Below are 26265 nucleotides of genomic sequence, written 5' to 3'. Positions count from 1 at the left end.
CTAAAGCTTTATAGTTTTGGTTTCCTAAACCATATAGTCTGCTGGATTTATACAGTATAGCAAAAATTTCTAGTGCAGTTTAAAAACAAAGCCATTAAGGATAAATGAACCAACTACAGTGTATCTGAATATTTTATGTCTTGCTTTAACTATTGTAAAACTGGAATGAATCCTGCATGTTCATGTCTGGGATGAAACAGGTGTTTAGCCTTAGGGATCTGTTGACTGACTTGGAATAGTAGATACCTAGATTATATTTTCCAAAGAGATGGGTTGGATGGGACTTAATGCATTAGTTGAAAAATAGGAAGAAACTACTGCATCAATAGATAACATTAGAAGCAGGTAATTGGAAAGTGGTTCTGCCTTGCTGGAGGTCTTCAAACAGAAGTTGGAATATGGGGAAAACACAAGAGATTTTAAATGAAAACTCTTGTAAAAACTATAAATCCGACTATATGCAATAAGAACCACACCCTAAAGGACCCTTGGTTTGTTATCATATTTTTTTTAAAGAAAACCTACGATTTTATGTCAAGTAAAAAAAGTTTCCTTTGATTGGTTCTGATACCCAGCTTAATTGGATAAAGCCGTATTCTGATATTGTGAACTAAAAAAATACTCAGGCATTAAAAATGTTCAATAAAATGTTTTTAAAACCTCTTTAATGTCCTGTTTGGAGTTGCTTATCCACTTAAGAAAGTGGCTTCCTAGGAAAACAGCTAAGGTACTGCTTAACGTAACTGCTCTGAGTCACTCTAAGAATGAGATTGCAGTATCTAAATTTGATAGATAAATAAAAATAAACTTTATAACACTAATTCTGTATGTTTAGAAAACTATTATAGTAATTAATATATATTGTTACAAAGATCTACTGTAATATATATTATTACAGGGTTCTATTGTTAGCGCAGTTTTCTGAACTGTAGGGATTGTTGTGAGCGTTATTAAATTAAACATACCTGTATTTCTGTTGCAATATAACAGAATCTTATGTGGCCAGATTTTAACCCACAAACTCTGTGTAGTTATGATCTCAGTTATGATCTCAGTGCAAAAGAAATACACTATTTCTTTTGCATTCAACAATTTAAGACTGTAATCTTTTAGATGCCTCCTCCAAAACTGTCTTATTGAGTTTAGTAAAGTGTCCTTGTTAAATGAGCATAGGACTGCAGCACATGTTTTTTAGGGATTTTTTTTTTAAAAAATACTGGCTTGACTGTATTAATTTGAAATAAGAATAACATGTCTCTTTATGTGGACTGGGTGATCCTGGATCATCTGTCTTCAGGGATTTTCTCTGGGCTATCTAAATCAATTATATTTTTAACTTGGGGGTTAAATCCAATTGTCAGCATTGCAATGTATGTTCAAAATCTGTAGTTGCTTTGATTTTAATCTCTGCTTACATTACTTGAATCTGTTGTATGTACGTAATTGGCATGTTATATCTTACATCAGAAAGCCTTAATTGTTAATTTGGATGTGCTGTATATTTCATAGTGGTTTCACTGCTGTATTTTCCATTTGCATTATATCAGTTTTGCGTAAAATTAAAATAATACTATTCTGCCTTTTTTAATCAAATGGACGTGCATAGGATTTTCCCCCAGTCGTTGGTCATACTGAGGATAAATTAGATTTTCTTATTATGTAGTTTTTAAAAATACAGACCATATTTCCCCCCCCCCTCTTTCTGCCACACCAACCCTTGAAAGTAAAGGAAAATAGAAGTGACTACTAGGGTGCTTGCCTAGTTTATTTTTCATTCAGGCATTAGTTTATTCTTTCAGGAGTTCCATACTGGAAAAAGGGCATCCATCAGACAGTAAGAACTTTATTTATGAGGGTGTTGGTGTTTCAAAGGGGAGGCTGTTGAATCCCAAAAGAGTCTTTCATGGTGTACTCTCAGCGTGTATCTGAGGCCGCTGCTCTGCTCATCAGGAGGAGAGGCAGAAATTTGGGCTTCACTTAGCAACCGTGTGTTTCACTGGTCCCTGTGCTCTCTGACGTTTATTTACATATTGAAGAGTAAATGGGTAGAACAGATGGCAACCAGACATTTGGTGGTTCTGTTCCCTTACGCTCCTCAGGGGTCTTGTATTCAGCCTCTGCCAGAGTTCATCCTAAAAAAAAACCCGAGAAGCCTGTTCGCAGTTATGAAAGCCTTGTTGGCAGTTTATGAGGATGACAGATTAAAATGGTGTAGCTAAATAATTACAAGATGGAGTTAACAAGTCCAAAATGAAGGCATGCCTGAGGTGCCTTTCATCATTGAGAAGAAGGAGGTATCCTACTGGAAAAAGATCTAGTCTTTAAAAGCAATTAAACTGTAACCTTGTCCACAACGTTTCAACAAAATGTTGCGTTGTCGCCATATGTTTGGCAGATACAATTCCTAACTTTTAAGGGCTCGTTGTGTGCACCACCAGTAGTTATGTGAACATTTATTCAAATTATTGTTTGGTGTGGAATTTTATTTTTTATTTGCCCCTGTCAGGTTACGTGGGATTACTTTATAATAGGCAGATACATTTTTATTTATCAGTTTTTATTTATTCAGTTTTTCTGTGAAATATTCTGAAATATTATCTTTGAAAAGCTGCTTTGTATGCGGATGAATTGGTTAAAAAGGGGATACCTTTGTAGTGTATTTACAAATACTTTTAAATTTTACATCTTACCCATTGCTGGTTATGACCTAGGTCCTACTCTCTATTTAACACTGTAATAGTATTAAATTATTACCTAGTAGTTAGTGAAACTGGCACATTATTCTTTGAAGGTTTTATGGAGGGTGGGTGAGGAGGAGGAGAAGGAAACCAATGACTCTATCATTCCAGGCTGATGTTATTCTTTTCAAAACCAGCAATATTTATATTCTTCTATTAAAGGAATATAGGTTCAGAATTTTGCCTGAAGCTAAAGGAAGAGGAATTAAAATGTCTTCTGTTTAAGGAATATTGTGAATAGTACAGAACTTCTGTAATAGTTTAAGATGAAATAAATTGTTTTTGTTTTATTTATAATGACTACACAATATGAAAAATTAATGTAATGTCACCTGTCTAAAAAGGTTTTCAAAGGTTTTCAATGATGGAATGATTTTTGGCAACATTGATCATCTTTGTTAATAACATGCTATGATGTGTCTCTGTGAAAACGACACATTTGATCTGGGGGAAAATTATCTTTAGATAATACAAATCACCTTGTAAAATTGTTCCCAGCAATACTTTTAGTACAATAGCCGTGGTAATTCATTTCAGTCATTTAAAAAAAATGGTTTTCAAGTAGAATTAGAAAAAAAAATAGTTTACAAATCAACTTTTTATCTAGATTGCTTTCCTGTGTTTTACCTTTCATAGTCATTTAAAGTTTCATAAAAAATATAGTGCTATGTAGAAAGAAACATTCTCTATATAAAATATAGAATTGCAGAGCAGGGAGGAATCCAGTGCATCCTTTAGCTGATGTCCTGTCTATCCTATCCCATTCCTTCAGACTCAATGCAGTACTTGCAAAGAAGATAAGATAATGAAAATTGAAAAGTTGTGTGGGATAATGAAATTGTTTTCCTTAATCCTCTTATTGGCATTCATATATATCAGGCTAAGCCTAAGAAGAATGTAGAACAATTCAGCCAGAGTTCAGTTCTTTATTTGCATATACATAATACGAACTAAACCAGGGGTAGGCAACCTTGGCTCTTTTATGACTCGTGGACTTCAACTCCCAGAATTCCTGAGCCAGCATGGCTCAGCTTGGAAACCTCTCCCTTTTCCCTCAGCATGGCTGGCTCAGGGATTCTGGGAGTTGAAGTCCACGAGTCATAAAAGAGCCAGGGTTGCCTGCCCCTAAACTAAACCCTTACTCCTCCCAGCCTAGTGGATATAACCCGAGAGATTCTAGGGATCAGCTACTCTAACTCTCTTCCTCTGTCTTCTATCTAGTTCCGGGCTGTGCTCCCTTCTCCGTTTTCTGGAATGTGATCCCTCCTTCCTGCTGCTTCACTGTAATCTCACCAGCTCCCCCTCCGTAGGCACTAGTGTACACTGTAAAATTCTAAAACGAAAATACCAGGCTGTCACTTGAATGTCTTGAACTTATTGGTTAGTTAGTATGCTTCTGTATATGGGGATGACCTAAGGTGATAGCGGGGGAAAAGATGGCCCCTAGGGAAGAATCAGATGAGGCAGGGCATAGCCACAGCTGCATAATGGGCAGAGAAAAAGACTCAGAAAAGATCCTTCCCTAACTTCTCAGGCCGTCAAAGAGACAGCAGGAGATTTGTACCATCAAACTTGCAAGGTTCTGATAATGTAGCGTCATAATAAAGTAGAACTAGCTGATCTGGTCCTGTTCCCTGCCTGGTCTACCTAGGAAAGCTGACAGCTTCATTTCTGCCTTCCCTTCGGAGTATACATCTTATTATGTGGGATAGAGGAAGAGGTGAAAAACGCTGCCACAACATCTATCTCACGTTTATTTGTTTATTACAGGTTTCAGTGATTATTATTATGTATTAAATTAGACACTTATTAAACTTACATATTTATACCTAAGCGGTCTAACCTTGGGGGCTTTAGAATTCTCCAGGAACATGTGTCCTTGGCCACCTCAGTCAAGACTTAACTGGGGTTGAAGCTTAATAAATCAGATTGAGGAAGGTAGCTTTATGGCATGAAATCTTTGGTTACAGTTTCTTATTTCTATCACTCTCGCAGGTACAAAACTCTCTAAGCAGCCTGTACGGAGAAGTAATCTAAAGCATGATTTTTAATAGGTGGAATGAAATTACGTCTATAGGGAACAGTGCTGAATATTTACAACACTTTAGTGTATCTGTTCCCTACAGATGTAACTTACAACTGTTGTAAATGCACAAAGGGTAAGGTGTATATTCATATAAAAGTGATGCAGAGACAAAAAACCTGAATGCCTGCCCGGTTTGCGGAGAATATTTTATGTCATGCTCACTGTGAACAATGAGAGCTTTCCCCCCGCTCTCTTTTTTAATACATTTTTTTTTAAAAAACGTATTTTCTAGAAAAAGAAAACCTAAATGTTGATATTAACAGAATATACCATACCTTGCAGATAGTTTCCTGGTACAACAGTGCAAAAAATGTCATAGTTTCCATGTTGGAAATATGTGTTTATAAATTTCAGTTTGCTGGAGCAGGAAGCCCAGTTTGCACTGTTTGCATGTTTACAATGTTTGCCTGGGCAGGCTGACCTCTTCAGAAGGTGGCTACATCCTACTTTGTAGACATTCTTAAAACATCATTGCATCAGCCTCCTCCCTCCTCTATAAGATGTTTCCTGTTCCTACTGTTCATGTTCCCCCCTCCCCTTTTTCTGGATAGATGGGCATCATTCCAAAGATAGCATGGCTCCATTTTTATTTTCTAAGAAACTTTATGAGACCCAGTAGCATTCTTGGAAATAAAAGCAGGAGCGGAAGTTGAACTTTGCTTTGTAGTATTCCAGATATTCGCCTGTAACATTTTCTTTAATAACAGATCTGTTAGAATGATCAAATCTTTAATTTGGAATAGCATTGATGATGTTTTTTGAACTAATCTTATCTCGTAGTACATGTATTCTTAAATTTTGTGTCGGTGAAATTTAAATAAAGTACAGTACCTTGGCATAATGGACTTGGGGTATTTATAAATAAATAGTTCCTGTTGGGAATTCCTGAGGTATTTATTTATTTATTTATTTATATATATATATATATATATATATATATATATATATATATATATATATATATATATATATATATATATATATATATATATATATATATATATATATATATATATATATATATACATACATACCGCCCTATTCCCGAAGGACTCAGGGCGGTTTACAGGGCAATATTTAAAAGACAATATAGATTAAGATAAATATAGAATTAAAAAGAATTAAATTAATAATAGCCCAACAATAAAACAATGTTAAAACTTAAAACTAAGAAGTCATAAAATGAAATTAAAATTACAAGAGGATGAAAAATGTAAACTGCTTTAATTCAGTATGACTGACTTGCTGCACTTTGGTTAATTAGTCAGTGTTAACCCTTAGCAATCACATACATTTTTTCCCCCATTACAATCTGTTCCTAACTGGTCTTTCAGGTCCTCTAATGGTGCAACCATTATTACTGGATAACTGAGGCCATCCACTTTGCTGCTGGTCATCATCTTCTGAAATAGAATAATTTGAGCCTGGAAATTTGTGCCTTGAGCGAGAACTCTGGGTTGACATCTCCAGTGACCCATATTTTTTTTCTGCCTGTCCACTATATTCTCTGGAATCTTTTCCAACATGAAAGTTGAAGAACATCTGTACTCTTGATACCAACTTTCACTTCCAGAGATTGTCACAGGGAATACTATTTCTTGCACTATTTTAATATTGGTAGATATAGACACATCACTATGTCTGAATACCTTTTCCAAGTGCTGCTCTTAATGCCATGGTATATGCTGTTGGGTAGGAAACATCAGGTTTGTCACTGTAAATAATAAACTTGTGCACGTTTTTAGCATTCTGCAATCCAGAATTACATGGCACAGGGAGGATTAAAATAAATTGTTGTTGTGTTGTTGTTAGCTGCGAAGTCGTGAACGACCCATCGCGACCCTATGGACAACGTTCATTACCACTAGCAAATATAATGGTAATAACAGAAATGTTAAAGTAATATACTGCTGAAGTCTTATGCAATATAATAACATATCTGGCAGAGGCATTGCGGGAGTACCACACTGAAGGTGTCTATTGGACTAATAGCTGACCCACCTCCCCCTGCTGCACATCTTGCCCTCCCTCCTTGCCCACCTTTTAAGTCATATTGCTGTATTTTAATTATTTATTTTCATTGTTCCGTTGTTTTACTATTTTTATATTTACGTTTTTATAATTTTCTACTGTTGTAAGCTGCCCAGAATAACCCCACAGCAAGAGGGGCGGCAAATAAGAAATAAATAAGATAAATGTCTGGCAGATGAAGTGCCTTTAAAAGGCAAGAAATAATAAACAGATAGATAATACCTATAAAATAATAAAAAGCTGTATTGTAGGACTAATGCAGAATGTTAATGGATTTAGCAGCATTTGCTGAGAAGCCCTCCTGTGTACTGTTCTTCCTATTTCAAAAGAATGCATCTACATGTTTATAAGGAAACATTTTTTCTTTTATGTTTGACAGACAGATGTGTTGGTGCTGAGTTGTGATCTAATTACAGATGTTGCTCTTCATGAAGTAGTAGATTTATTCCGAACTCATGATGCCACACTCTCCATGTTAATGAAGAAGGTCTGTGAACCCACCGAACTTGGACCTGGACAAAAAGGAAAGAAAAAATTAGGTAATTTAGTGAGCTTTATTCTGGAATGTGAACCACTGGTAGTTTCACAAGAATTGGTAGTTTTTGCAGAGTATTAACACTTTTCACAAGCTGTATGCAAGCTGAAATGATATCTCAGTTTCTCTTCCAATTCCTGATGACCATATAATTATTATAATTAGTATTATGATGTTACCATGCAATATAAGCCTTGTCATTTTTCTGTTACATTCTAGCAGCAGTTCTATTCCTAATCACAAAAGATTGAGTACTTAGCAATAATATTGAATCGGATTGATTTATACCATCAGGTAAAATGCACGATCAGAACCCCAAAATAAACTATGCTTGACTTAAATGATTATGCCTGTAATAAAAAATTTTTAGTTTGAAAAGAATCTACCAGATTCCTTCTGATTTTGGCTGCCATAGACTTAACACAGCTTCTCTTCCTACAATACTTAATATGGCAACTTACTTTTTAAACCTTATAATAGTCAAAATATTTGTTGTTTGTGGCATTCCATCACCATTCTGTTTAGGCAGAATAAACATACATTTCTGAAATGAAATTGGTGCTGCACTGCTGTTTAGGTTCTCCTGTTTGTATTCATTAACTTTGGCAATGTCTCTTTTAGAAATGATTCCTCGATTTTGGAATCTCTCTTAGAAAATTTACCCTTTATTTTTACGTAAGTCCAAGGTTCTAGCTATTAATGAATATTATACGAAACAATATGTCTCTCAATAGTTGCTAGCTATGCCCAAAATAATAATAATTTTAGTGAGAAGACAAAAACAGCTATTCCCTCGTTATCCCTGATTCAATAATTCAAATTGTAGAAGCAGGGAAGTGGCAATACAAGCATCTTTCAAACTATAGCCACACATAGCTAAAGGACCTCTCGTGGAACTTTTTTTATATTTCTTTGGTTCTTCCCTGGTTGGAACACCCTTGCTAGAATTTTCCGGAAAATTCTTTCAGGTTTGATGAGCAAACTTTGTTGACATTTCAACAGTTAGTCCTCAACTTACAACCATGCATTTCCTGACCATTCAAAGTTACAGTGGCATTGAAAAAAGTGACTTATGACCAGTCCTCTCCCTTACGACTAATGTAGCATCCCCACAATCATAGGATCAAAACTGACATGCTTGGCAACTGGCATGTACTCCCGATGGTTGCAGCGTCCCAAGGCCAGGTGATTACCACTTGCAACCATCCCAGCTTCTGACAAGCAAAGTCAATGAGGGAAGTTGTAATTCACTTAAGAACCACATTATTCACTTGGCTGCAGTGATTCACTTAACAGTCATGGCAAAAAAGGTCATAGAATAGGGTCCAACTCACTTAACAACTGCTTTGTTCTAATCTCAATTGTGCTCATAAGTTGAGGACTACATGTATATGCTTTGTTTCAGGAGTCTAGCCCAGGGATAGGCAACCTTGGCTCTTTTATGACTCATGGACTTCAACTCCCAGAATTCCTGAGCCAGCCATGCTGAGGGGAAAGGGAGAGGTTTCCAAGCTGAGCCAGGCTGGCTCAGGAATTCTGGGAGTTGAAGTCCACAAGTCAATAAAGAGCCGAGGTTGCCTACCCCTGGTCTACCCATACTCTTCCTGGGTTACAGAGAAGGATTATAAAAGAGTGATGTTATGATTTTCTATTTCAGTGGAACAGCGTGACTTCATTGGAGTAGATAGCTCAGGGAAGAGGTTGCTTTTCATGGCCAATGAAGCAGATCTGGATGAAGAAATTGTCATTAAGAGATCTATCCTTCAAAAGTAAGCTTTGGACTTTGCCTTTTCCAAATTAACAGTTTTATGAAATATAGTGAAAACAAGTAATTATGGAGATGAAGGCTAGCTGCTGTATATATTCAAAATTTTCCATTTCACCCAGAATCTAAATTTTTGTGATGTGTATTTATAGTTATTATATATGTTTTTCAAAGCTGCTACTCAAGGATATTTACAAGGTCTTTAAATATTCATTATAAAGCATAATAATATGCACCATAAAATTGTAATATGAAATTGAGCAATTTAATTATTTATTTCCTATAGCTAGTTCACACCTTATTGTTAATCCAGGAGGAAATGGGGTGAATGTTACGGCCTCTTAACTCTCTCCTACAGCAGATAAGCTACTGTATTGATTGTTCCTTTTATTACAATTTCTTTATCTTTGTTTCCCATTTGTTTAATCATTGTGCAAGTAGAACTAACATGGAAAGCCAATAGATTCATTTTATTTTCATTTTTTCAAACATTTACTGATAAAGTGAAATTGGGAAGGAGGAAATAAGATAATGCAAAATGGGATATCTCAATATGTGAATATAAGAATAATATTTGTTTCTGAATTTTCCATATAAATACATGTGGTACTGATTATTTTATGTTATGTTTATCTACTATTGTTCTTTTCTAACTTGATACAAAGCACAGTATGAAAATCTGAGCCCCTGAAGCATTCATTAAAAAGGCATTTCATTAATGCTCCTTTCAAAGGTGGTGCTAATAGACTGTATATTAACATTACAATTAAAATTGAATATTTGCAGTGAGATTCTCTGCAACATAGATGGTGAAGTTCCAAATTCATTTTGCTTGACAACATTAATTGGAATAATAATTTCTAGGCATTTTCTTTTCTAACCTTTTTAACACAATAAAGTAGAATTACAAAATTAGCTTTATCATTAATTTCTATTACGGTCATTAACTAGCATACAGTTGCAAGAAAAAGTATGTGAACCCTTTGGGATTATGTGGAGTTTTGCATGAATTGGCCATAAAATGCGCTCTAAACGTCATGTAAGTCACAACAATAGAAAAACACAGTCTGCTTAAAATAATACTACACAAACATTAGCTGTTGTCATGTTTTAATTGAACATAAGATGGAAACATTCACAGTGCAGGGTGGAAAAAGTATGTGAACCCCTAGCCTAATGACTTCTCCAAGAGCTAATTGGAGCCAGGAGTGAGCCAACCTTGACTCCAATCAGTGTGATGATATTGGATGTGTTGCTGACAGCCGTCCTGCCCTTTAAAAACACACACCTGTTTTGGGTTTACTGGTCTCAAGAAGCACTGTCTGATGTGAACCATGCCTCGCAGAAAAGAGCTCTCAAAAGACCTACGATCAAGAATTGTTGACTTGCATGAAGCTGGAAAGGGTTACAAAAGTATCTCCAAAAGCCTTGATGTTCATGTGTCCACGGTAAGACAGACTGTCTACAAATGGTGAAAGTTTAACACTGTTGCTACTCTCCCAAGGTGTGGTCGTCCTGTAAAAATGACTGCAAGAGCACAGCGCATAATGCTTAATGAGGTAAAGAAGAATCCTAGAGTGTCAGCTAAAGACCTACAGAAATCTCTGACACATGCTAACATTTTTGTTGACACATCTACAATAAGGAAAACATTAAACAAGAATGGAGTACATGGGAGGACACCACGGAGGAAGCCATTGCTGTCCCAAAAAAATATTGCAGCACGTTTGAAGTTTGCAAAAGAGCACCTGGATGTTCCACAGCACTACTGGCAAATTATACTGTGGACAGATGAAACCAAAATTGAGTTGTTTGGGAAAAACACACAACACTATGTGTGGAGAAAAAAAGGCACAGCACACCAACATCAAAACCTCATCCCCACTGTAAAACATGGCGGAGGGAACATCATGGTTTGGGGCTGCTTTGCTGCCTCAGGGCCTGGACGGATTGTTGTCATTGATGGGAAAATGAATTCCAGAGTTTATCAGGACATTTTGCAGGAAAACGTACGACCATCTGTCCGCCAACTGAAGCTCCGCAGAGGATGGGTGATGCAACAGGACAATGACCCAAAGCATACAAGTAATTCAACAAAACAATGCCTTCAACAGAACAGAATACGCCTTCTGGAGTGGCCCAGTCAGAGTCCTGACCTCAACCCGATTGAAATGCTGTGGCATGACCTTAAGAGAGCGATTCACACCAGACATCCCAAGAATATTGCTACACTGAAACAGTTTTGTGAAGAGGAGTGGTCCAAAATTACTCCAGATCGTTGTGCAGGTCTGATCTGCAACTACAGGAAACGTTTGGTTGAGGTTATTGCTGCCAAAGGAGGGTCAACCAGTTATTAAGTCCAAAGGTTCACATACTTTTTCCTGCACTGTGAATGTTTCCATCTTATCTTCAATTAAAAGATGACAACAGCTAATGTTTGTGTAGTATTATTTTAAGCAGACTGTGTTTTTCTATTGTTGTGACTTACATGATGTTTAGAGCGCATTTTATGGCCAATTCATGCAAAACTCCACGTAATCCCAAAGGGTTCACATAATTTTTTTTGCAACTGTAAAGAAAAATCACTAAGCAAATGAAATTATAGATTTATAGGGTAGACAAGTAGAATTAAAATAAATAAAAAGGGTACATGTATGTATGTATGTTTGTATCCATTGTATTCAATTTAGGTGCCACTTAATCTTAAATTGACCCTGGGTTGCTAGAATATAAACTTGAATCACTGTGATATCATTAACTTGCCACTTGATTATAAGAATTAAAATTAAAAGTATAACAAGCAACCCAGCCAACTAGTTGGTTTAGTTTAGGGCTTCAAAAATAACTACTCCTAAATATCAGTGTAAGGCAGATATGTCAAACTCAAGGCCCATGGGCCAGATCTGACCCATGGTATGTTTAGACCAGGCCCGTGGCGCTGCCCTGGAGACTTCGAGGGGCCGGCCCTTGCCACCTCGGCCACGGCCCACCCCAGCCCGGCTGTGCATTCCCCTGGGCGTTTCCCCAGGAGGCAGTGAGCACGTGGGGCCTGATGGGGCCTGGCAGCAGCTGCAGCTCATTAGCCCCCTGGCCGCTCATTTGTCTGCAGTGACAGCCAGCTGGATGTGAGCCTGGAGCATCCAATAAGCCATGCTCGGTCCCACCCCACCTGTACCGCACTCATGCAGCTTGGGACCCTGCAGCCAGGCCACTCCCACCCTGCCACCTGCCTCACCTTGCCTCATCTCACCCCCATGGTGGTGGCACCGGCAGCAGCAGCCAGAACCAGCAGGAGTCCCATCACCCTTCTGCTCTCATCCAGTCTGGGAAGATCGCAGCCCACTGGGTGAACCAGCCACCTTGGAGGCCTACCAGCCTCAACCCCCAGCTATCCTCCCATACCCACCGTTAGCAACCTGGCCGAGGAGAGCAAGCACAGCAGCAGCAGCCTCAAGGAGTTAAGTGTGGCCGGGAACCTCCTCGGAGAAGTGGGGCTGGGCTGGATGCACCCACCGAGCCACACCTACCTAGTTGTGGTGACCCAGCCACACCCACCCGGCCATGCCTATCTAGTCAGGCTGACCCAGTCACGCCCATCAGCCACACCTACCCAGCCACACACATGTGGCCCTTTGCATAATGCTGAGATTAGGATAATTTTAAAGTGTATGGGTTTGGGTAATATCAAATTCTTTTCTTCCTTTCACAATATTTATAGCCTGCTCATTCCTAGTAGACCTTTAGCAGGGAGCTACATCTTACATTGAATTAGATCTTATAATACACAGGGAAGAAAATTATCTATATTCAAACAGTAATAATAATTTTTGTTTATAATTTTAAACATTTAATTACTTGGCTGTCAGTCCTTACTAGATAATCTTAATTCAATTTAAAATATTGCTTATCACTAGAGTCTGAAAAATACTTAGCTTCTGAAACTAAATTCAGTTGCCTTCATGTAACACTTTTGAACTACATGAGTGTCCAAACATCAGGAGTTGAGCTTGATTTGGGAAATTCTTAACTTTTTTTCATCTTTGGTTTCGAAAAAAATGCATTTAAACTCATAGTTAAAATGCCTAGGAAGATACATTCAGCTCTTTCACTGATCAATAAGGCAATTAGTATCATGGTAACCAAAGACCATTCTAATACATACATCTACCAAAGTCAAATGAACATTCAGTTTTAAAGACAGCTTTTCCCAAATTGGATACCCTTTATTTATTTATTTATTTATTTTATTCCATTTATATCCCGCCCTTCTCCGAAGACTCAGGGCGGCTTACAAGCTTAGCAGTAGCCTTCATTCTATGTACCGTATATGCCTGCTTATTAGGGCTTTCGCCCCCCCCCCCCAAGCGGCATTATTACAAAGTCAGCTTATTGCCCCCAACAATCTGGGTATGGATTTTAGCTCCCATAATTCTCAGCAGTAGCCGTGGGAATGCTGGGAATGGGAAATATACGTGGAGCATGCAAAATATATGTGGAATATGCCAAGTTGTGGAAGGTTGCTGGGGAAGACTGCTATAAGAAAAGTGGGTTTTGTATTTACATTGGATTTCTTCATTTCCATTGTCACTTGCCAGGTTTCAAATCTTAGCTGCGATAACCCAAACATTAAGTCATAATTTATGCCAAATGAAGAAATGTTGAATTACCTTTATGTTAAACCAGGATAGGAAGTCTGTATCTTTTCAAATTTTACTGAACTATAATTCATAGCATCACTCACTATTGGCAGTGTTTCTAGAGAGGCATAGACTTTCCACCTTTGCATTATCCTAAGGATAAATATTGGATAGAAGTTTGGATCTGGGGATTTGGTATGTACTTTGAAGTCTCACTTCACTAAGCTCTATCTTTCTAAGCATTTGGCATGCCACAACATTGAGCAATAATGAGAATTCCATTGGCCTTTCTCCACCTCTCACCTTCAAAGGTGATGGTGGAGCTGTTATACTTGTTTCCATGGAGTGATTACTACAAGCAAAGAATTGTTTGCCTCATCTGAGATATTTATGACTGTATTCTAAAAAGTACTCTAAAAGACACCTGTTAGAGCAGGTCTAAATTTGGATCATTTCCCCTTAAAATGCTGTAGGTTGTTTGGGGATGAGCTGTCCCTAATAAGCCATCCACCTTCGTGGGTGTCCCATCTCTGCACATGCAGGTGCAGTGCTGCTCTAAAGAGGATGCACTAATAAATCACAGCCACAATCGGGCCCACTCATTACCTCATACAAAAAAGGAATACCTCCTGTATGAATATATATTGGGTAATGGCAAGAATGGCTTTGAAGTGACAATGCGGTCTCTATTCAAAAGACCTAACCCATTTTATGTATGAAAAGGATATTGTGGTTTTACTTCGTCCTCTTTAAAATCCTTTTGTGGGAGGAAAATCATATTTAAGTGTGGAGATGAATCGTTAAAAGAATTGTTCAGGCACAGAAATGTATTAGGCACCTCTGAAATACTAAGAGAGTACAAAGTTAGTTATGTCATTTTTTTTTATTTACAGCGGAGGTTTCTTTAAACAACAAGGAGTGGATCCTATAATGATACAGTAATCTTTATTACTGTGGTGTTCTCATGAAATTGCTTCTATGAACTTCTGTTACACTTTTTACAGTGTAATTCCATAACTCTGCATACTTTCTATAAAGTTATCGCATATTTCAGGTTAATTAGGGATTGTATGTCAATGTTGAGGTTTTTATAGTTGCCTCCAAGGCATTGTAAATCATCATGATTCGAAAAGGGCTACCTAGTGAGAACGGCATGTTAAGTAGCTAAGAGAATATTCTCTTTGTAAGCGTCAATTGATTTTCCCCCTACTTTTGTAAGTAAAGTTTAGCTGTTATCCCAAAATAGTATGAAGAGGGAACTCCTCTAAATGAAATTGATTGCTGCCTATACAACGAGTGTGCAAATGTCTGCATGCACATGCCTTACATGCTCTTGGCTTCAGATAGCCATGATAATATACTGAGGAAACTGCCATGAAAAAGCCATGCTTGGAAAGAACTATAAACTTTCTTTTTACAATCAATTAATCTTTGAATTGTACACTCATTTGTATTGCACTGAACAACAAAAAAGTGTAACGCTATTTGGGTTGTTACATGTTTGTGCTAGAGTGGATAGGAAATTTAAAGTGAGCCAAGCCATATTTGGTGTTTACCTACCTTGTCTCTAGCTGATGCTCCTAAGCCAGGCAGAAAATTTGGTACTCAGGAGGGAAACTTGCTGGAAGGAGAGGAAATCCGAGGAAGAAAAGTCTGTTTCTGGATTCTTGCTATAGACCAGGGGTTCTCAACCGGGGTGGGGTGGGGTGTTCACACCTCCTGGGGGTGCGAGACGATATTCCAGGGGGTGTGAAAACTTGGCTTTTCAAAATTAGAGTGTATATGCATAATTTGTTGCCATTATTTTGAACTTTTGTAAGGGGTGCGAGAATATATCAGAAGCGTTCTAGGGTTGCGGGGTAGAGAAAAGGTTGGGAGCTGCTGCTATAGGCTATGCCTTAGAACAGAGATTTCCAATTTGAGGTCCAAAGGTCATATACGCTCCTAAAAGCCTTGGATGTGATTCCTTAGAGCAGAGTTCTCCCAACTTTTCCGGCTTTGCAGACCAGTGGGAGGGGGCAGAGGGGGTGATTTCTCACTTGCAGCTGGCAAGCGTGCTCACAGCTCCTCCAAATGAGGATGCGCGTGAGTGCACTCACCGGCCGTTTTTGCAGCCCGGTTGCAATTCCCTCACGGACCACTAGTGGGCTGTGGCCCTCAGGTTGGGGAGCTCTGCTTCAGAGGCCTTCCTGAATTTTTAACTTTTTAAAGTAAGAGTGAAAAACATTAAATGCATAATCATATTAACTGCATTTAAATTAATTGAAATAATTTAAAATTAAAGGAAATCAACTTCAGTTTTTGTCCTAGCCTCACTGATGTTTCCCGGCATTTCCTACTGTGTGGAATATGGAGCCTGACATGCCATTCGTGGCCAAGGGCAGTTCTCATCCCAAAAACAGTTGCACATCTTTGACTTAGATGTCTGAAATCTTGCCATCAAAAATAGAACGGAATGAACATTATTGCAGTTTTAATTGCTTTCTTTTCTTTTGATAAATCTTTGCTCTTTAAATAGTCAATTATCAAGGATCTTGTGATAATATAATTCATTACTTCAAGAGATCTGCATAGTAAGTTGGGCTGGAAGATAATGATTGACTAAGCAAAGTTGCCCAAGGAACATCTTGGCTGAGGGATGATTTGAAACAAAAACTTTTGAATCTACCACTTACTCTACAGCTAATATACAGGTAATCCTCGACTTACAACCATTCATTTAGTGACTGTTCAAAGTTACAACCGTACTGAAAAATGTGATTTATGAGCATTTTTTACATTTAGGGTCGTTGCAGCATCACCATGGTTATAGATCAAAATTTGGATGTTTGGCAACTGATCATGTGGTCACCTTTTGTGACCTTATGACAAGCAAAGTCAGCAGGGAAGCCAGATTCATTTAACAACCATGTACCTACAGGTGAAACTCGAAAAATTAGAATATCATGCAAAAGTTCATTTATTTCAGTAATGCAACTTAAAAGGGGAAACTAATATATGAGATAGACTCATTACATGCAAAGCAAGATAGTTCAAGCCGTGATTTGTCATAATTGTGATGATTATGGCTTACAGCTCATGAAAACCCCAAATCCACAATCTCAGAAAATTAGAATATTACATGCAATCAATAAAACAAGGAGTGTACATAGAACAATATCGGACCTCTGAAAAGTATAAGCATGCATATGTACTCAGTACTTGGTTTGGGCCCCTTTTGCAGCAATTACTGCCTCAATGCGACGTGGCATGGAAGCTATCAGCCTGTGGCACTGCTGAGGTGTTATGGAAGACCAGAATGCTTCAATAGCGGTCTTCAGCTCTTCTGCATTGTTCGGTCTCATGTCTCTCATTTTTCTCTTGGCAATGCCGCATAGATTCTCTGTGGGGTTCAGGTCAGGCGAGTTTGCTGGCCAATCAAGCACAGTAATCCCACGGTCATTGAACCAGGTTTTGGTGCTTTTGGCAGTGTGGGCAGGTGCCAAGTCCTGCTGGAAAATGAAGTCAGCATGCCCATAAAGCTCGTCTGTGGAAGGAAGCATGAAGTGCTCCAAAATCTCCTGGTAGACGGTTGCGTTGACCCTGGAGTTAATGAAGCACAGTGGACCAACACCAGCAGATGACATGGCTCCCCAAATCAACACAGACTGTGGAAACTTCACACTGGACGTCAAGCATCTTGCAGTGTGTGCCTCTCCATTCTTCCTCCAGACTCTGGGTCCTTGGTTTCCAAATGAGATGCAAAAGTTGCTCTCATCAGAAAAGATGACTTTGGACCACTGAGCAATAGATCAGGTCTGTTTTTCTTTAGCCCAGGTAAGACGCTTCTGACGTTGTTTGTTGTTCAGGAGCGGCTTGACAAGAGGAATACGACATTTGAAGCCCATGTCCAGGATCCATCTCTGTGTGGTGGCTCTTGATGCACTGACTCCAGCCTCAGTCCACTCCTTGTGAAAGTCCCCAACACTTTTGAATGGCCTTTTCCTGACAATCTTCTCCAGGCTGTGGTCATCCCTGCTGCTTGTGCACCTTTTTCTTCCACACTTTTCCCTTCCACATAACTTTCTATTAATGTGCTTTGATACAGCACTTTGGGAACATCCAACTTCTTTTGCAATTATCTTTTGAGGCTTTCTCTCCTTATGGAGGGTGTCAATGATGGTTTTCTGCACAACTGTCAGGTCAGCAGTCTTCCCCATGGTTGTGATTCCTACTGAACCAGACTGAGAGACCATTTAAAGGCTCAGGAACCCTTTGCAGGTGTTATGGCTTAATTAGCTGATTAGAGTGGGACACTTTGAGCCTAGAATATTGCACCTTTTCACAATATTCTAATTTACTGAGATTGTGGATTTGGGGTTTTCATGAGCTGTAAGCCATAATCATCACAATTATGACAAATCACGGCTTGAACTATCTTGCTTTGCATGTAATGAGTCTATCTCATATATTAGTTTCCCCTTTTAAGTTGCATTACTGAAATAAATGAACTTTTGCCCGATATTCTAATTTTTCGAGTTTCACCTGTAATTTACCAACTGCAGTGATTCATTTAACAATTGTGGCAAGAAAGTTCATAAAACAGGACAAAACTCACTTAACAACTGTCTTGTTAATCAATGGAAATTTTAGGCTCAATTGTGGTCGTAAGTTAAGGACTCCTGTATGCGTAATGCAGGGTTGTTGGGCTTGGCAAATGATAGAATACAGCAGAGAAGAGTAGCTGAAACTCAGAATTACAGAAATACTGCACTTGAAAATCTAATGTTTTAATTTTACATTTTAATTACACAGTATTAAGTGCTCAGGAAATAGCTGCAAGTCTTTGGAACTGATAAGACTCTTTAGGTTGAGTTGGGAGAGAAAAGAGTGAAAAAGAGAGTTCCAAGGTGTGAATAAAGCGCCTGTTACTCGTCCCAGCTTCTGCCAACCTAGCAGTTCGAAAGCATGTAAAAATGCAAGTAGAAAAATAGGGACCACTCCGGTGGGAAGGTAACAGCCTTCTGTGCGCCTTTGGCGTCTAGTCATGCCGGCCACATGACCACGGAGATGTCCTTGGACAAGCGCTGGCTCTTCGGCTTTGAAACGGAGATGAGCACCGGCCCCTAGAGTCGGAAACGACTAGCACGCATGTGCGGGGGAACCTTTACCTTTAGCTTTTACTATATCTGAATTCAAAAATTCCAGTAAAAGGGATCATAGTACAGCCAAAAGAGCTCTTGTCTTCAGCATGTGTGAACTGTCTTAACATACTTAAATGATTGAGATATATCAGTACTTCAGAGCCTACGAATTATGTTCTAGATCATGGTTTTTCAACCTTGGCATACTTGAAGCTGGGGAATTCTGGGAGTTGAAGTCGGCACGTCTTCAAATTGCCAAGGTTGAGAAACACTGTTCTAGATGCTTCCCTTGCTTTTGTGTGGGTGTGTATACATTCAGAAAGGGAATCCTCCAAGTCAAACTGATCAGTGAATTTGAACTTTTGTTTTTTTCTGTTCTGGCTTACCTGCTTATTGGATGAACGGAGAAGCATGTTATATTTACTTTGTTTTACAACATCCTGTCCGTGATAGATTTTGTTTTGGTTTTTTTTTACTCTTATAGCGCTCTTAGTAAAACTTTGGTTTCTGATTTCAAAGGTAAAGAGCTCGTGACTCGTTTTAGGGCAGTTGGAGAGACTGACCTTTTGGTGCATCCATACTTACAATTTGAGCTTCTCTCATTTTTAGTGTTTCTGCTATCTTTCAAAGGAAAACATTGGAAAAAAACATAATCAAGTTTCCTGAGTGGGAATTTCTATTTCTTAAAAATATGCAGCTTTTTAATTATAACCTACCGTGCTCCTTTTTGAGGGGGAGGATTACATTAGGATTTCAGCAGGGAAGCAAATAGTGAGTGAATCTAATTGTTCTTTTCAGATTACTTTGTCAAAGCTCAGCATGTGTCTGTGTGTATAAATTATATAAATTAACCCTCCATTTTTTTTACCACCTAGCTGTATTTAAATTCGTCTTTCCCAGCCTGCATGACAATAGACCATGAGAGTGTAATCCAACACATTAGTACCAGACCATAAAAGAGATAATGCCCTGGTCTTTTGAATGTTTACAGGATCTTTCTCAGTGGACAATTCCTAACTTGTTTAGCTTCATAGAATCACTTTACTGTGCTGTTCAGATGGCATAGAAGACTGAGTCTAAGGTCAGCAGAGTTATCCATGCCTATTTGAACACAGTCCGAGTCTTCTTGGCCACATGTTAAACATATGTTACTCATCAATAGCTGTGGAACTCCATGACGCAAAGCAGACTGGAATGCAGCAGTTAGTTAACACCCCAGTCCGGGTTGTAAATATATTAGTAAATGTAAAGAAGCAGAGGAGAGAGAAAATATTACATAAAGCACTGCGAGAATAGCATAAGGCATTTGTCTTTTCTTTCCTAAAATATTAAATAGTCTCAGTCATTGGGATACTTGAGATCTGTGATAACAAAGCCTAAGCAGTTTCTGAGGCTTTTTATTTTAAACTATCTAGTCAATCTTAAATATGGAGCAGTATAAGAGGGTTTTCTAGCTGGTTACAGGGAAATACCGATGGGAATTGTTTAATTGTTGTCCTCCAAGAAATGCTAGCTTGAAAGAACTCTTATATCAACCCTATATTTTAGTTCAAAGTCATAATGCTTTCTAAAAAGACATACCAGTGAACGTGTTTTCAGAATTATGGTTACATTTGGTACTGATTGAACTAATTGGAGTTACATAATGACAATTTGCTACACTTACTGCATTGGCTGCTGGGTTAACAGTGCATAACCAGCACAATCACAGCGGTGCAATTTGGCTGAGAAAGTTGACAAAACCAAATAGCAGCAGGAATCACGCTGCAAAGTAATGGACCAATTGGGAAGTCACCTAAGGGTGAATGGTTTTCTGAACTGTAATTTTTTGTTTGTAGGCAAAGAGAATTCCTATAGCAATTACTGATTGGCTGTATAGGTAGTTCTTGACTTAAGACTAGTCATTAAGGACTGTTTGAAGTTATGACGGCTCCGAAAGCTTGCTTTATGGTCCATACACAGTTCCAGCCACAGACACACACAGACACACACACACACACACACACCTCTGGTTACGTGATCACGTTCTGGTTGCTTGACTACCTGTTCCTGTTTACGACCAGTGCGAAATGTCCCATAACCATGGGATTGCCAATTGTAAACTTCTCTGCTTGTTTCTCCAGGAAATCAGCGGGGATGTCCTGCACTGAGCTTGAAAAATGAAGCAAGGATCATGAGTTTTGTTTCTCCAGCACCGTGCAGGACTTCCGTTCCATGCATGGAGGGGAGAGGAACTACTGCACTAGGCTGGAGAAACAAAGCAAGGATCATGAAGATCTGAGCTCTATTTCTCCAGCCCAGCACAGGAATTTCTGTCTGCTCATGGAGGGGAGGGGAATTCCACCACTAGGCTGGATAAATGGAGAATCCTGAAGATCTAAGCTCTGTTTCTGCACCCTGCTGCAGGGGGTCCCCTTCCATGCACGTAGGGGAGCTACTTGTGTTCCTTCAGCAGGCAATTATATTGCTCCGTCCACTCAAACGACCCACACGGTCATTTAACAACTACAACTACCAGAATTGTGGTCGTTGAGCAAACTGATCATGTGGGCATCTCACTTAACAACTGTTTCACTCAACAACTGGTTGAGTGGTCCCAACTGTGATTGTAAGTCAAGGACTGTCTGTATGGGAGACCAGAAATATTATTTCCTTTGTTCTTTATTTTTAAGAAACCAGAGGGCAAAATTAAACCTCAAGAACATTTGATTGCCTGACTTATTTTTTTTTAAAAAAAATGTTTTCATTTTGTGGGAACGGTAAAGTAGGAATCAGCCATGCTACAAATGTCTCAGGCCCCATATGGGCCCCATAGGTGTTCTTAGAATTTAAAAATGCTGAGCGGTGGCAACACAAAGTTTTATTGGGAATATACTCATTGCCCATAACATGATAAGCTGGGGTAGCTGAGAACATATTAAGAGGGTAACAAAAATGGCAGGAGATTCCTCCCCAGTTTGCCTTCTCCTGAATGTATTTTGTGATTGCTAACAGCTGGCAGCTATTTTATGAATGAATCTAATCCAAACTAGACCCAATTCTCCTTTCTCATGGCAGTCATTTTGTGAGAGCACTCATTTGATTTTAAATATACCTATAAACCCCTCAAAGTTGGAGTTTTTTATTTAGAGCATACAGCAGCCTCTACCTTTTAAAGTGACAAAGTCAGCATGAGTTTCCCTGCTCTCATCTTGCTGCTTTCTGAAATTTATCTTCTCCTGCGTTATTGTTCAAAAGAAAGAAAAGCCCCATACTGGAAATAAATATCAGAAAGCCATAGTTCAAGGGCAGAGAAGGGAAAAAGGAAGAATGATGGTGATCCTGGTCAAGATTGATGCCACACATTTGATAGCAAAAAGTGGCCAAAGGAACAATTGCATGGTGGTTTAGGACTCTGAGCTTGTCGATCAGAAGGTCGGCAGTTTGGCGGGTCGAATCCCGAGTGCCGTGTAACAGAGTGAGTGCCTGTTACTCGTCCCAGCTTCTGCCAACCTAGCAGTTCGAAAGCACGTAAAAAATGCAAGTAGAAAAATAGGGACCACTACGGTGGGAAGGTAACAGCGTTCCGTGCGCCTTTGGCGTCTAGTCATGCCGGCCACATGACCACGGAGACGTCCTCGGACAAGCGCTGGCTCTTCGGCTTTGAAACGGAGATGAGCACCGGCCCCTAGAGTCGGAAACGACTAGCACGCATGTGCGGGGGAACCTTTACCTTTATATAATATAACACCAGTTTAGCTTAACAAGCTTAAAATTAGATGATAGAGAATGAGAAAAGGAAGAAACTGTCAACATACATTGTAGGTAGCAATCTGCCAATTAAAGCATATTTTAAGTTTGGTCTAAGAAGAAGTAAAATAGGCAGAGCTGCCAGAGAGCAGATCTTCAGTGCGCCTATTTTGTTAATCAACTTCAAAAAGTTAAGAAGAAAAGAGATTGGGGAGAGGGAGGGAAGGAATTTTGGCTGCACTCCTGGTTGCGGTTTATCCTTATTGGATCATTGCCATGACACTGCAGCTCCTGGTTGTGTTGTTTGCTTGCCCTTTGAGTAAACCTGTGTGTAAAAAAAAACCCCTATGAATGTGTTTGTAGGTAACACAATTGTTATATAGGATATTTTATTAAAAAATAAGATGTAATAAATTCCACATTCCTGGAATTTATAATCTTAGAGAGGAAAGACAGGAGGAAAAGTCAGGGATAGGTAGTTCTATCATTTCACTAAGTTGTATTTCATATTATTTACTATAAACTATTAGGACTATAACGTGTGTTCTGTTCATTGCTAAGGCACATTGGAAGAAATCTGTCTTAATGCTAAAAAAGAAATACCTTTGTTAAACACTTTAAGTCCTTCTGAATGACAGGGGGAGGGGGTGGCTCTAGCAGCAAACTGTTGCATAGATTAGATCCTGACATGAAAAAAGTAGAATTAACTGTTGTAGCGGTATCTGCAAAATATGTCTTAAGATCTAAGAATGCAAGGTAAATTGTACTGGCATAAACAGTCTGGGCCCAAGGGATATGATAAATTGATTCTCGGCAAATAACTTAAGTACAACTATTTGAACAATTACTGATTATTCAACATAGAGTTACTAGTGCATGAATATATCTGAGCTTGCAGGAAAGGCAAAATACAACTGGGTAGCATCAGAGTCCTAGTGGCTATTGGCTAAGAATCCATACTCTTCCTTGTGGCTTCATATAGCTGCTTAGTAATATGGTAGAAAAGTCAGAAACCAGGCAGGATTTCCTATGTTATGTTATGTCCAAGATGTTCTGCATCTGTTTTCTTCAATTTGATACCCTGTTGATGGGGATGTTTTGCTGGGAAGGATGGTTACTTTATATGAATTTATTGTAACAATGCAAAGGGATAAATATTGTAAAAATTTGCTTGTAACTGGCATTTATGAAAGCAAAAAGGAAAGGAGAGCAAAATCCTCCATGGTGTTTTAGAAATTATTCATGCAGAGGTTTAAAGACCACCAGTCAATTTGCTGAGCTTTTGGTCTAGCTGTCTAGATGTTCAGGACGGTCAAGTAAGTGGCAAGTTGTTGAAAATGAGTTCCCCCATTTGAAGCACTGTATCTCAGCCAGAGTGGAATTGTATTAAGTAGTAAACAATATTTGGTAATTTTCATCTAAAAACGAGGCGAAAGGCCAATTTTTGTTTGCACTGTTACGAAAGCCATTTGTGTGGGGGGGGGAGGCTTTTTGGCAAGCTTTCTTATTTTTGGAAGGATATAATTTTTCCATCTTTGCAATGTAGGGGTTTGGACTATGGCTGAAGAATTGCCCCTAAAGAGTGGCCATGAGATACAATTTGCTTAAGTCACTCTAACAACCCTGAGAACAGGGTTGCTCAGACTCTTCAGACTCCTTTCTTCCTATAGCCTTTGTTTTTAAGAGCACTTGAAAATATTGTTCTTCAGGCAATGTAGGGTTTCATGCTTGATCCATGCCTTAGGATTTCAGTGCACATATTTTTTCCCAGGCCAAGAAGCTATTGAATTTTTAAAGCTTTTCAGGAAGAAGAATCTGTGGGCACATATTTAGCTGTACCAGACTCTATTGAAAGAATAATGGACTTTTTCCCTCCATTCAGCAGCATTCTTATCCTAATGGAGTGCTTGAGTTGCAGTTGTCAAAATTATTTTATTTCTATGCTGTAACATTACTTGTGGTCCCTTCTTTATCCTAAGCGTTCTTAGTGAAACTGGGGGTATTTGAAATATGGGGTTTGGTTTTTTTCCTTTGTTTTGGGAAATGCAAGTAACCCTTGTAAGATGGGAAAGTGTATCATCTGCACAAAAATTATAGTGCTTCCTAATGCTCTGCTCTTATTTTCTATCCCAACTTCTTTTGGATATATATACCTTATGATATTGGTGTAGAAATGAAATAGGCCTTTTGAAAGGTAGGCATGAGTCTTTATAGCTGTATGACTCATCTTGTTACAAAGAGATAATATGACATAAACAAAAGTGAGAGTTTGTTTTTTGTTTTGTTTTTTTAAAAAAAAACACTCCTTTGTATCTATACCTGTATGAAAGATATCGTTTATCATAAAAATATTAACTCAGAGATTCAGCCTATATAACATACTCCATTCCTAGTTCATCATTTTATAAGGTATTTTTAATCCTTACATAATGATTCTAATACCAACTAGTTTTAACTTGCAATTTACTAATTTATTATTTTTTTAAAGAAATAAGATGTGTAATTGATGTCTGTCTAAAGTGGAGATGGAGAAGAAACCTAGGAAAAGGCTTAAAGGAGAAAGGTTGCTTCTTAATCCTGTTTCCTGTGGCAGTTTTCTGTCTTCACTCATCACACAACTAAAATATATTACGACCTTCTGAGAGGAAGATGGCAGAGTCTAATCCTCATGTGAAAGACTTCCTTCTGTTCTAACTGTTAACTATTGTGCATGGATACTGTGGAGACACACACACACACACACACACACAAACACACAAACACACATCTATCTATATCTATATCTACATATATATCAAAGCATTTGAACATAGCTTTACAGTTAAAGGAGTTTTGCTTAACCTACAATGTGTCACTTTGGATGTTATCAATAAACTTAATGAAAGGAATGACTCAACTAGAGGGTTCCAGGTATTGTTCAGAAGTGCCAAAAAGTAGTGTGCAGGTGATTCGGGTTCTCTTTTTCAGGTTTTGGAAACATCTGATGTAGCAACTTAGACTTTTGCTATGAGAAAAATAAATGAGTTGGGGTTTGGTTTTTTTTTGCTGGAGGCATTTGTACATTTTTGTTTTGTTTTGTTGCAAGCTGGAAATAGTAGAAAGCATATCCTGTTTAGTACTTTATGTCTGAATTTGCCTTAAGAAATGGTATGTAGTTGGAGGCAGAGATTTCTCCTTTTGCTTTTTTCATCTTTTCATAGTAAAAAAAAGTGTTTTCACTTTCCTGTTGTCCTGGTTTGATTAGTGAGACGCAGCAGTATGTCTACAGAAAAGTTAGGTTTTCCCTTTGCTAATGTTGTTGCTTTTTCATGTGAAATATCTAAGTGTGGCTTTTGATCTTGACGATACTTTCCTCACAGATCTGCCAGTTCTCAGTCTCCATTTATATAACTTGGAAAACCTTCTGCGCAAAACCTAGGGCTAAAATATATGAAGCTCCTCTTGGCACAACTCTTCCTTCCTGACTGGTATACCCTTCCATTCTTTAAGATTTTGTCAACATTACAGGTAGTCCTTGACCTACAACCATAATTGAGTCTCAAATTACTGTTGCTAAGCAAGACAGGGTCTTAACCACTAGACCAGATGTCTGCAACCTTGACAACTTTAAGACTTGTGGAA

At 38.4% G+C, this 26265-nt stretch overlaps 1 protein-coding gene across 3 annotated transcripts in view; it reads left to right on the top strand.

Annotated features, from left to right (window-relative positions):
- EIF2B3 (eukaryotic translation initiation factor 2B subunit gamma) overlaps positions 1–26265 on the top strand; it is a 105549-nt gene that overhangs the window by 19415 nt on the left and 59869 nt on the right. For all 3 annotated transcript variants that reach the window (XR_014026022.1, XM_081324566.1, XM_081324567.1), the window contains 2 exons: positions 7235–7394; positions 9048–9159. Coding sequence is in view for 2 of the 3 variants with exons in the window: in XM_081324566.1 (XP_081180692.1) it covers positions 7235–7394; positions 9048–9159 (272 nt within the window). In the remaining variant the exon portion in view is untranslated. The remainder of the gene's footprint in view (positions 1–7234; positions 7395–9047; positions 9160–26265) is intronic.

Source organism: Vipera berus (assembly GCF_964194415.1).
Source record: "Vipera berus genome assembly, chromosome: 3".
Taxonomy (NCBI): Eukaryota; Metazoa; Chordata; class Lepidosauria; order Squamata; family Viperidae; genus Vipera; species Vipera berus.
Note: the sequence above shows the minus strand (reverse complement) of the source record. Positions and strands in the feature narration are given on the sequence as shown.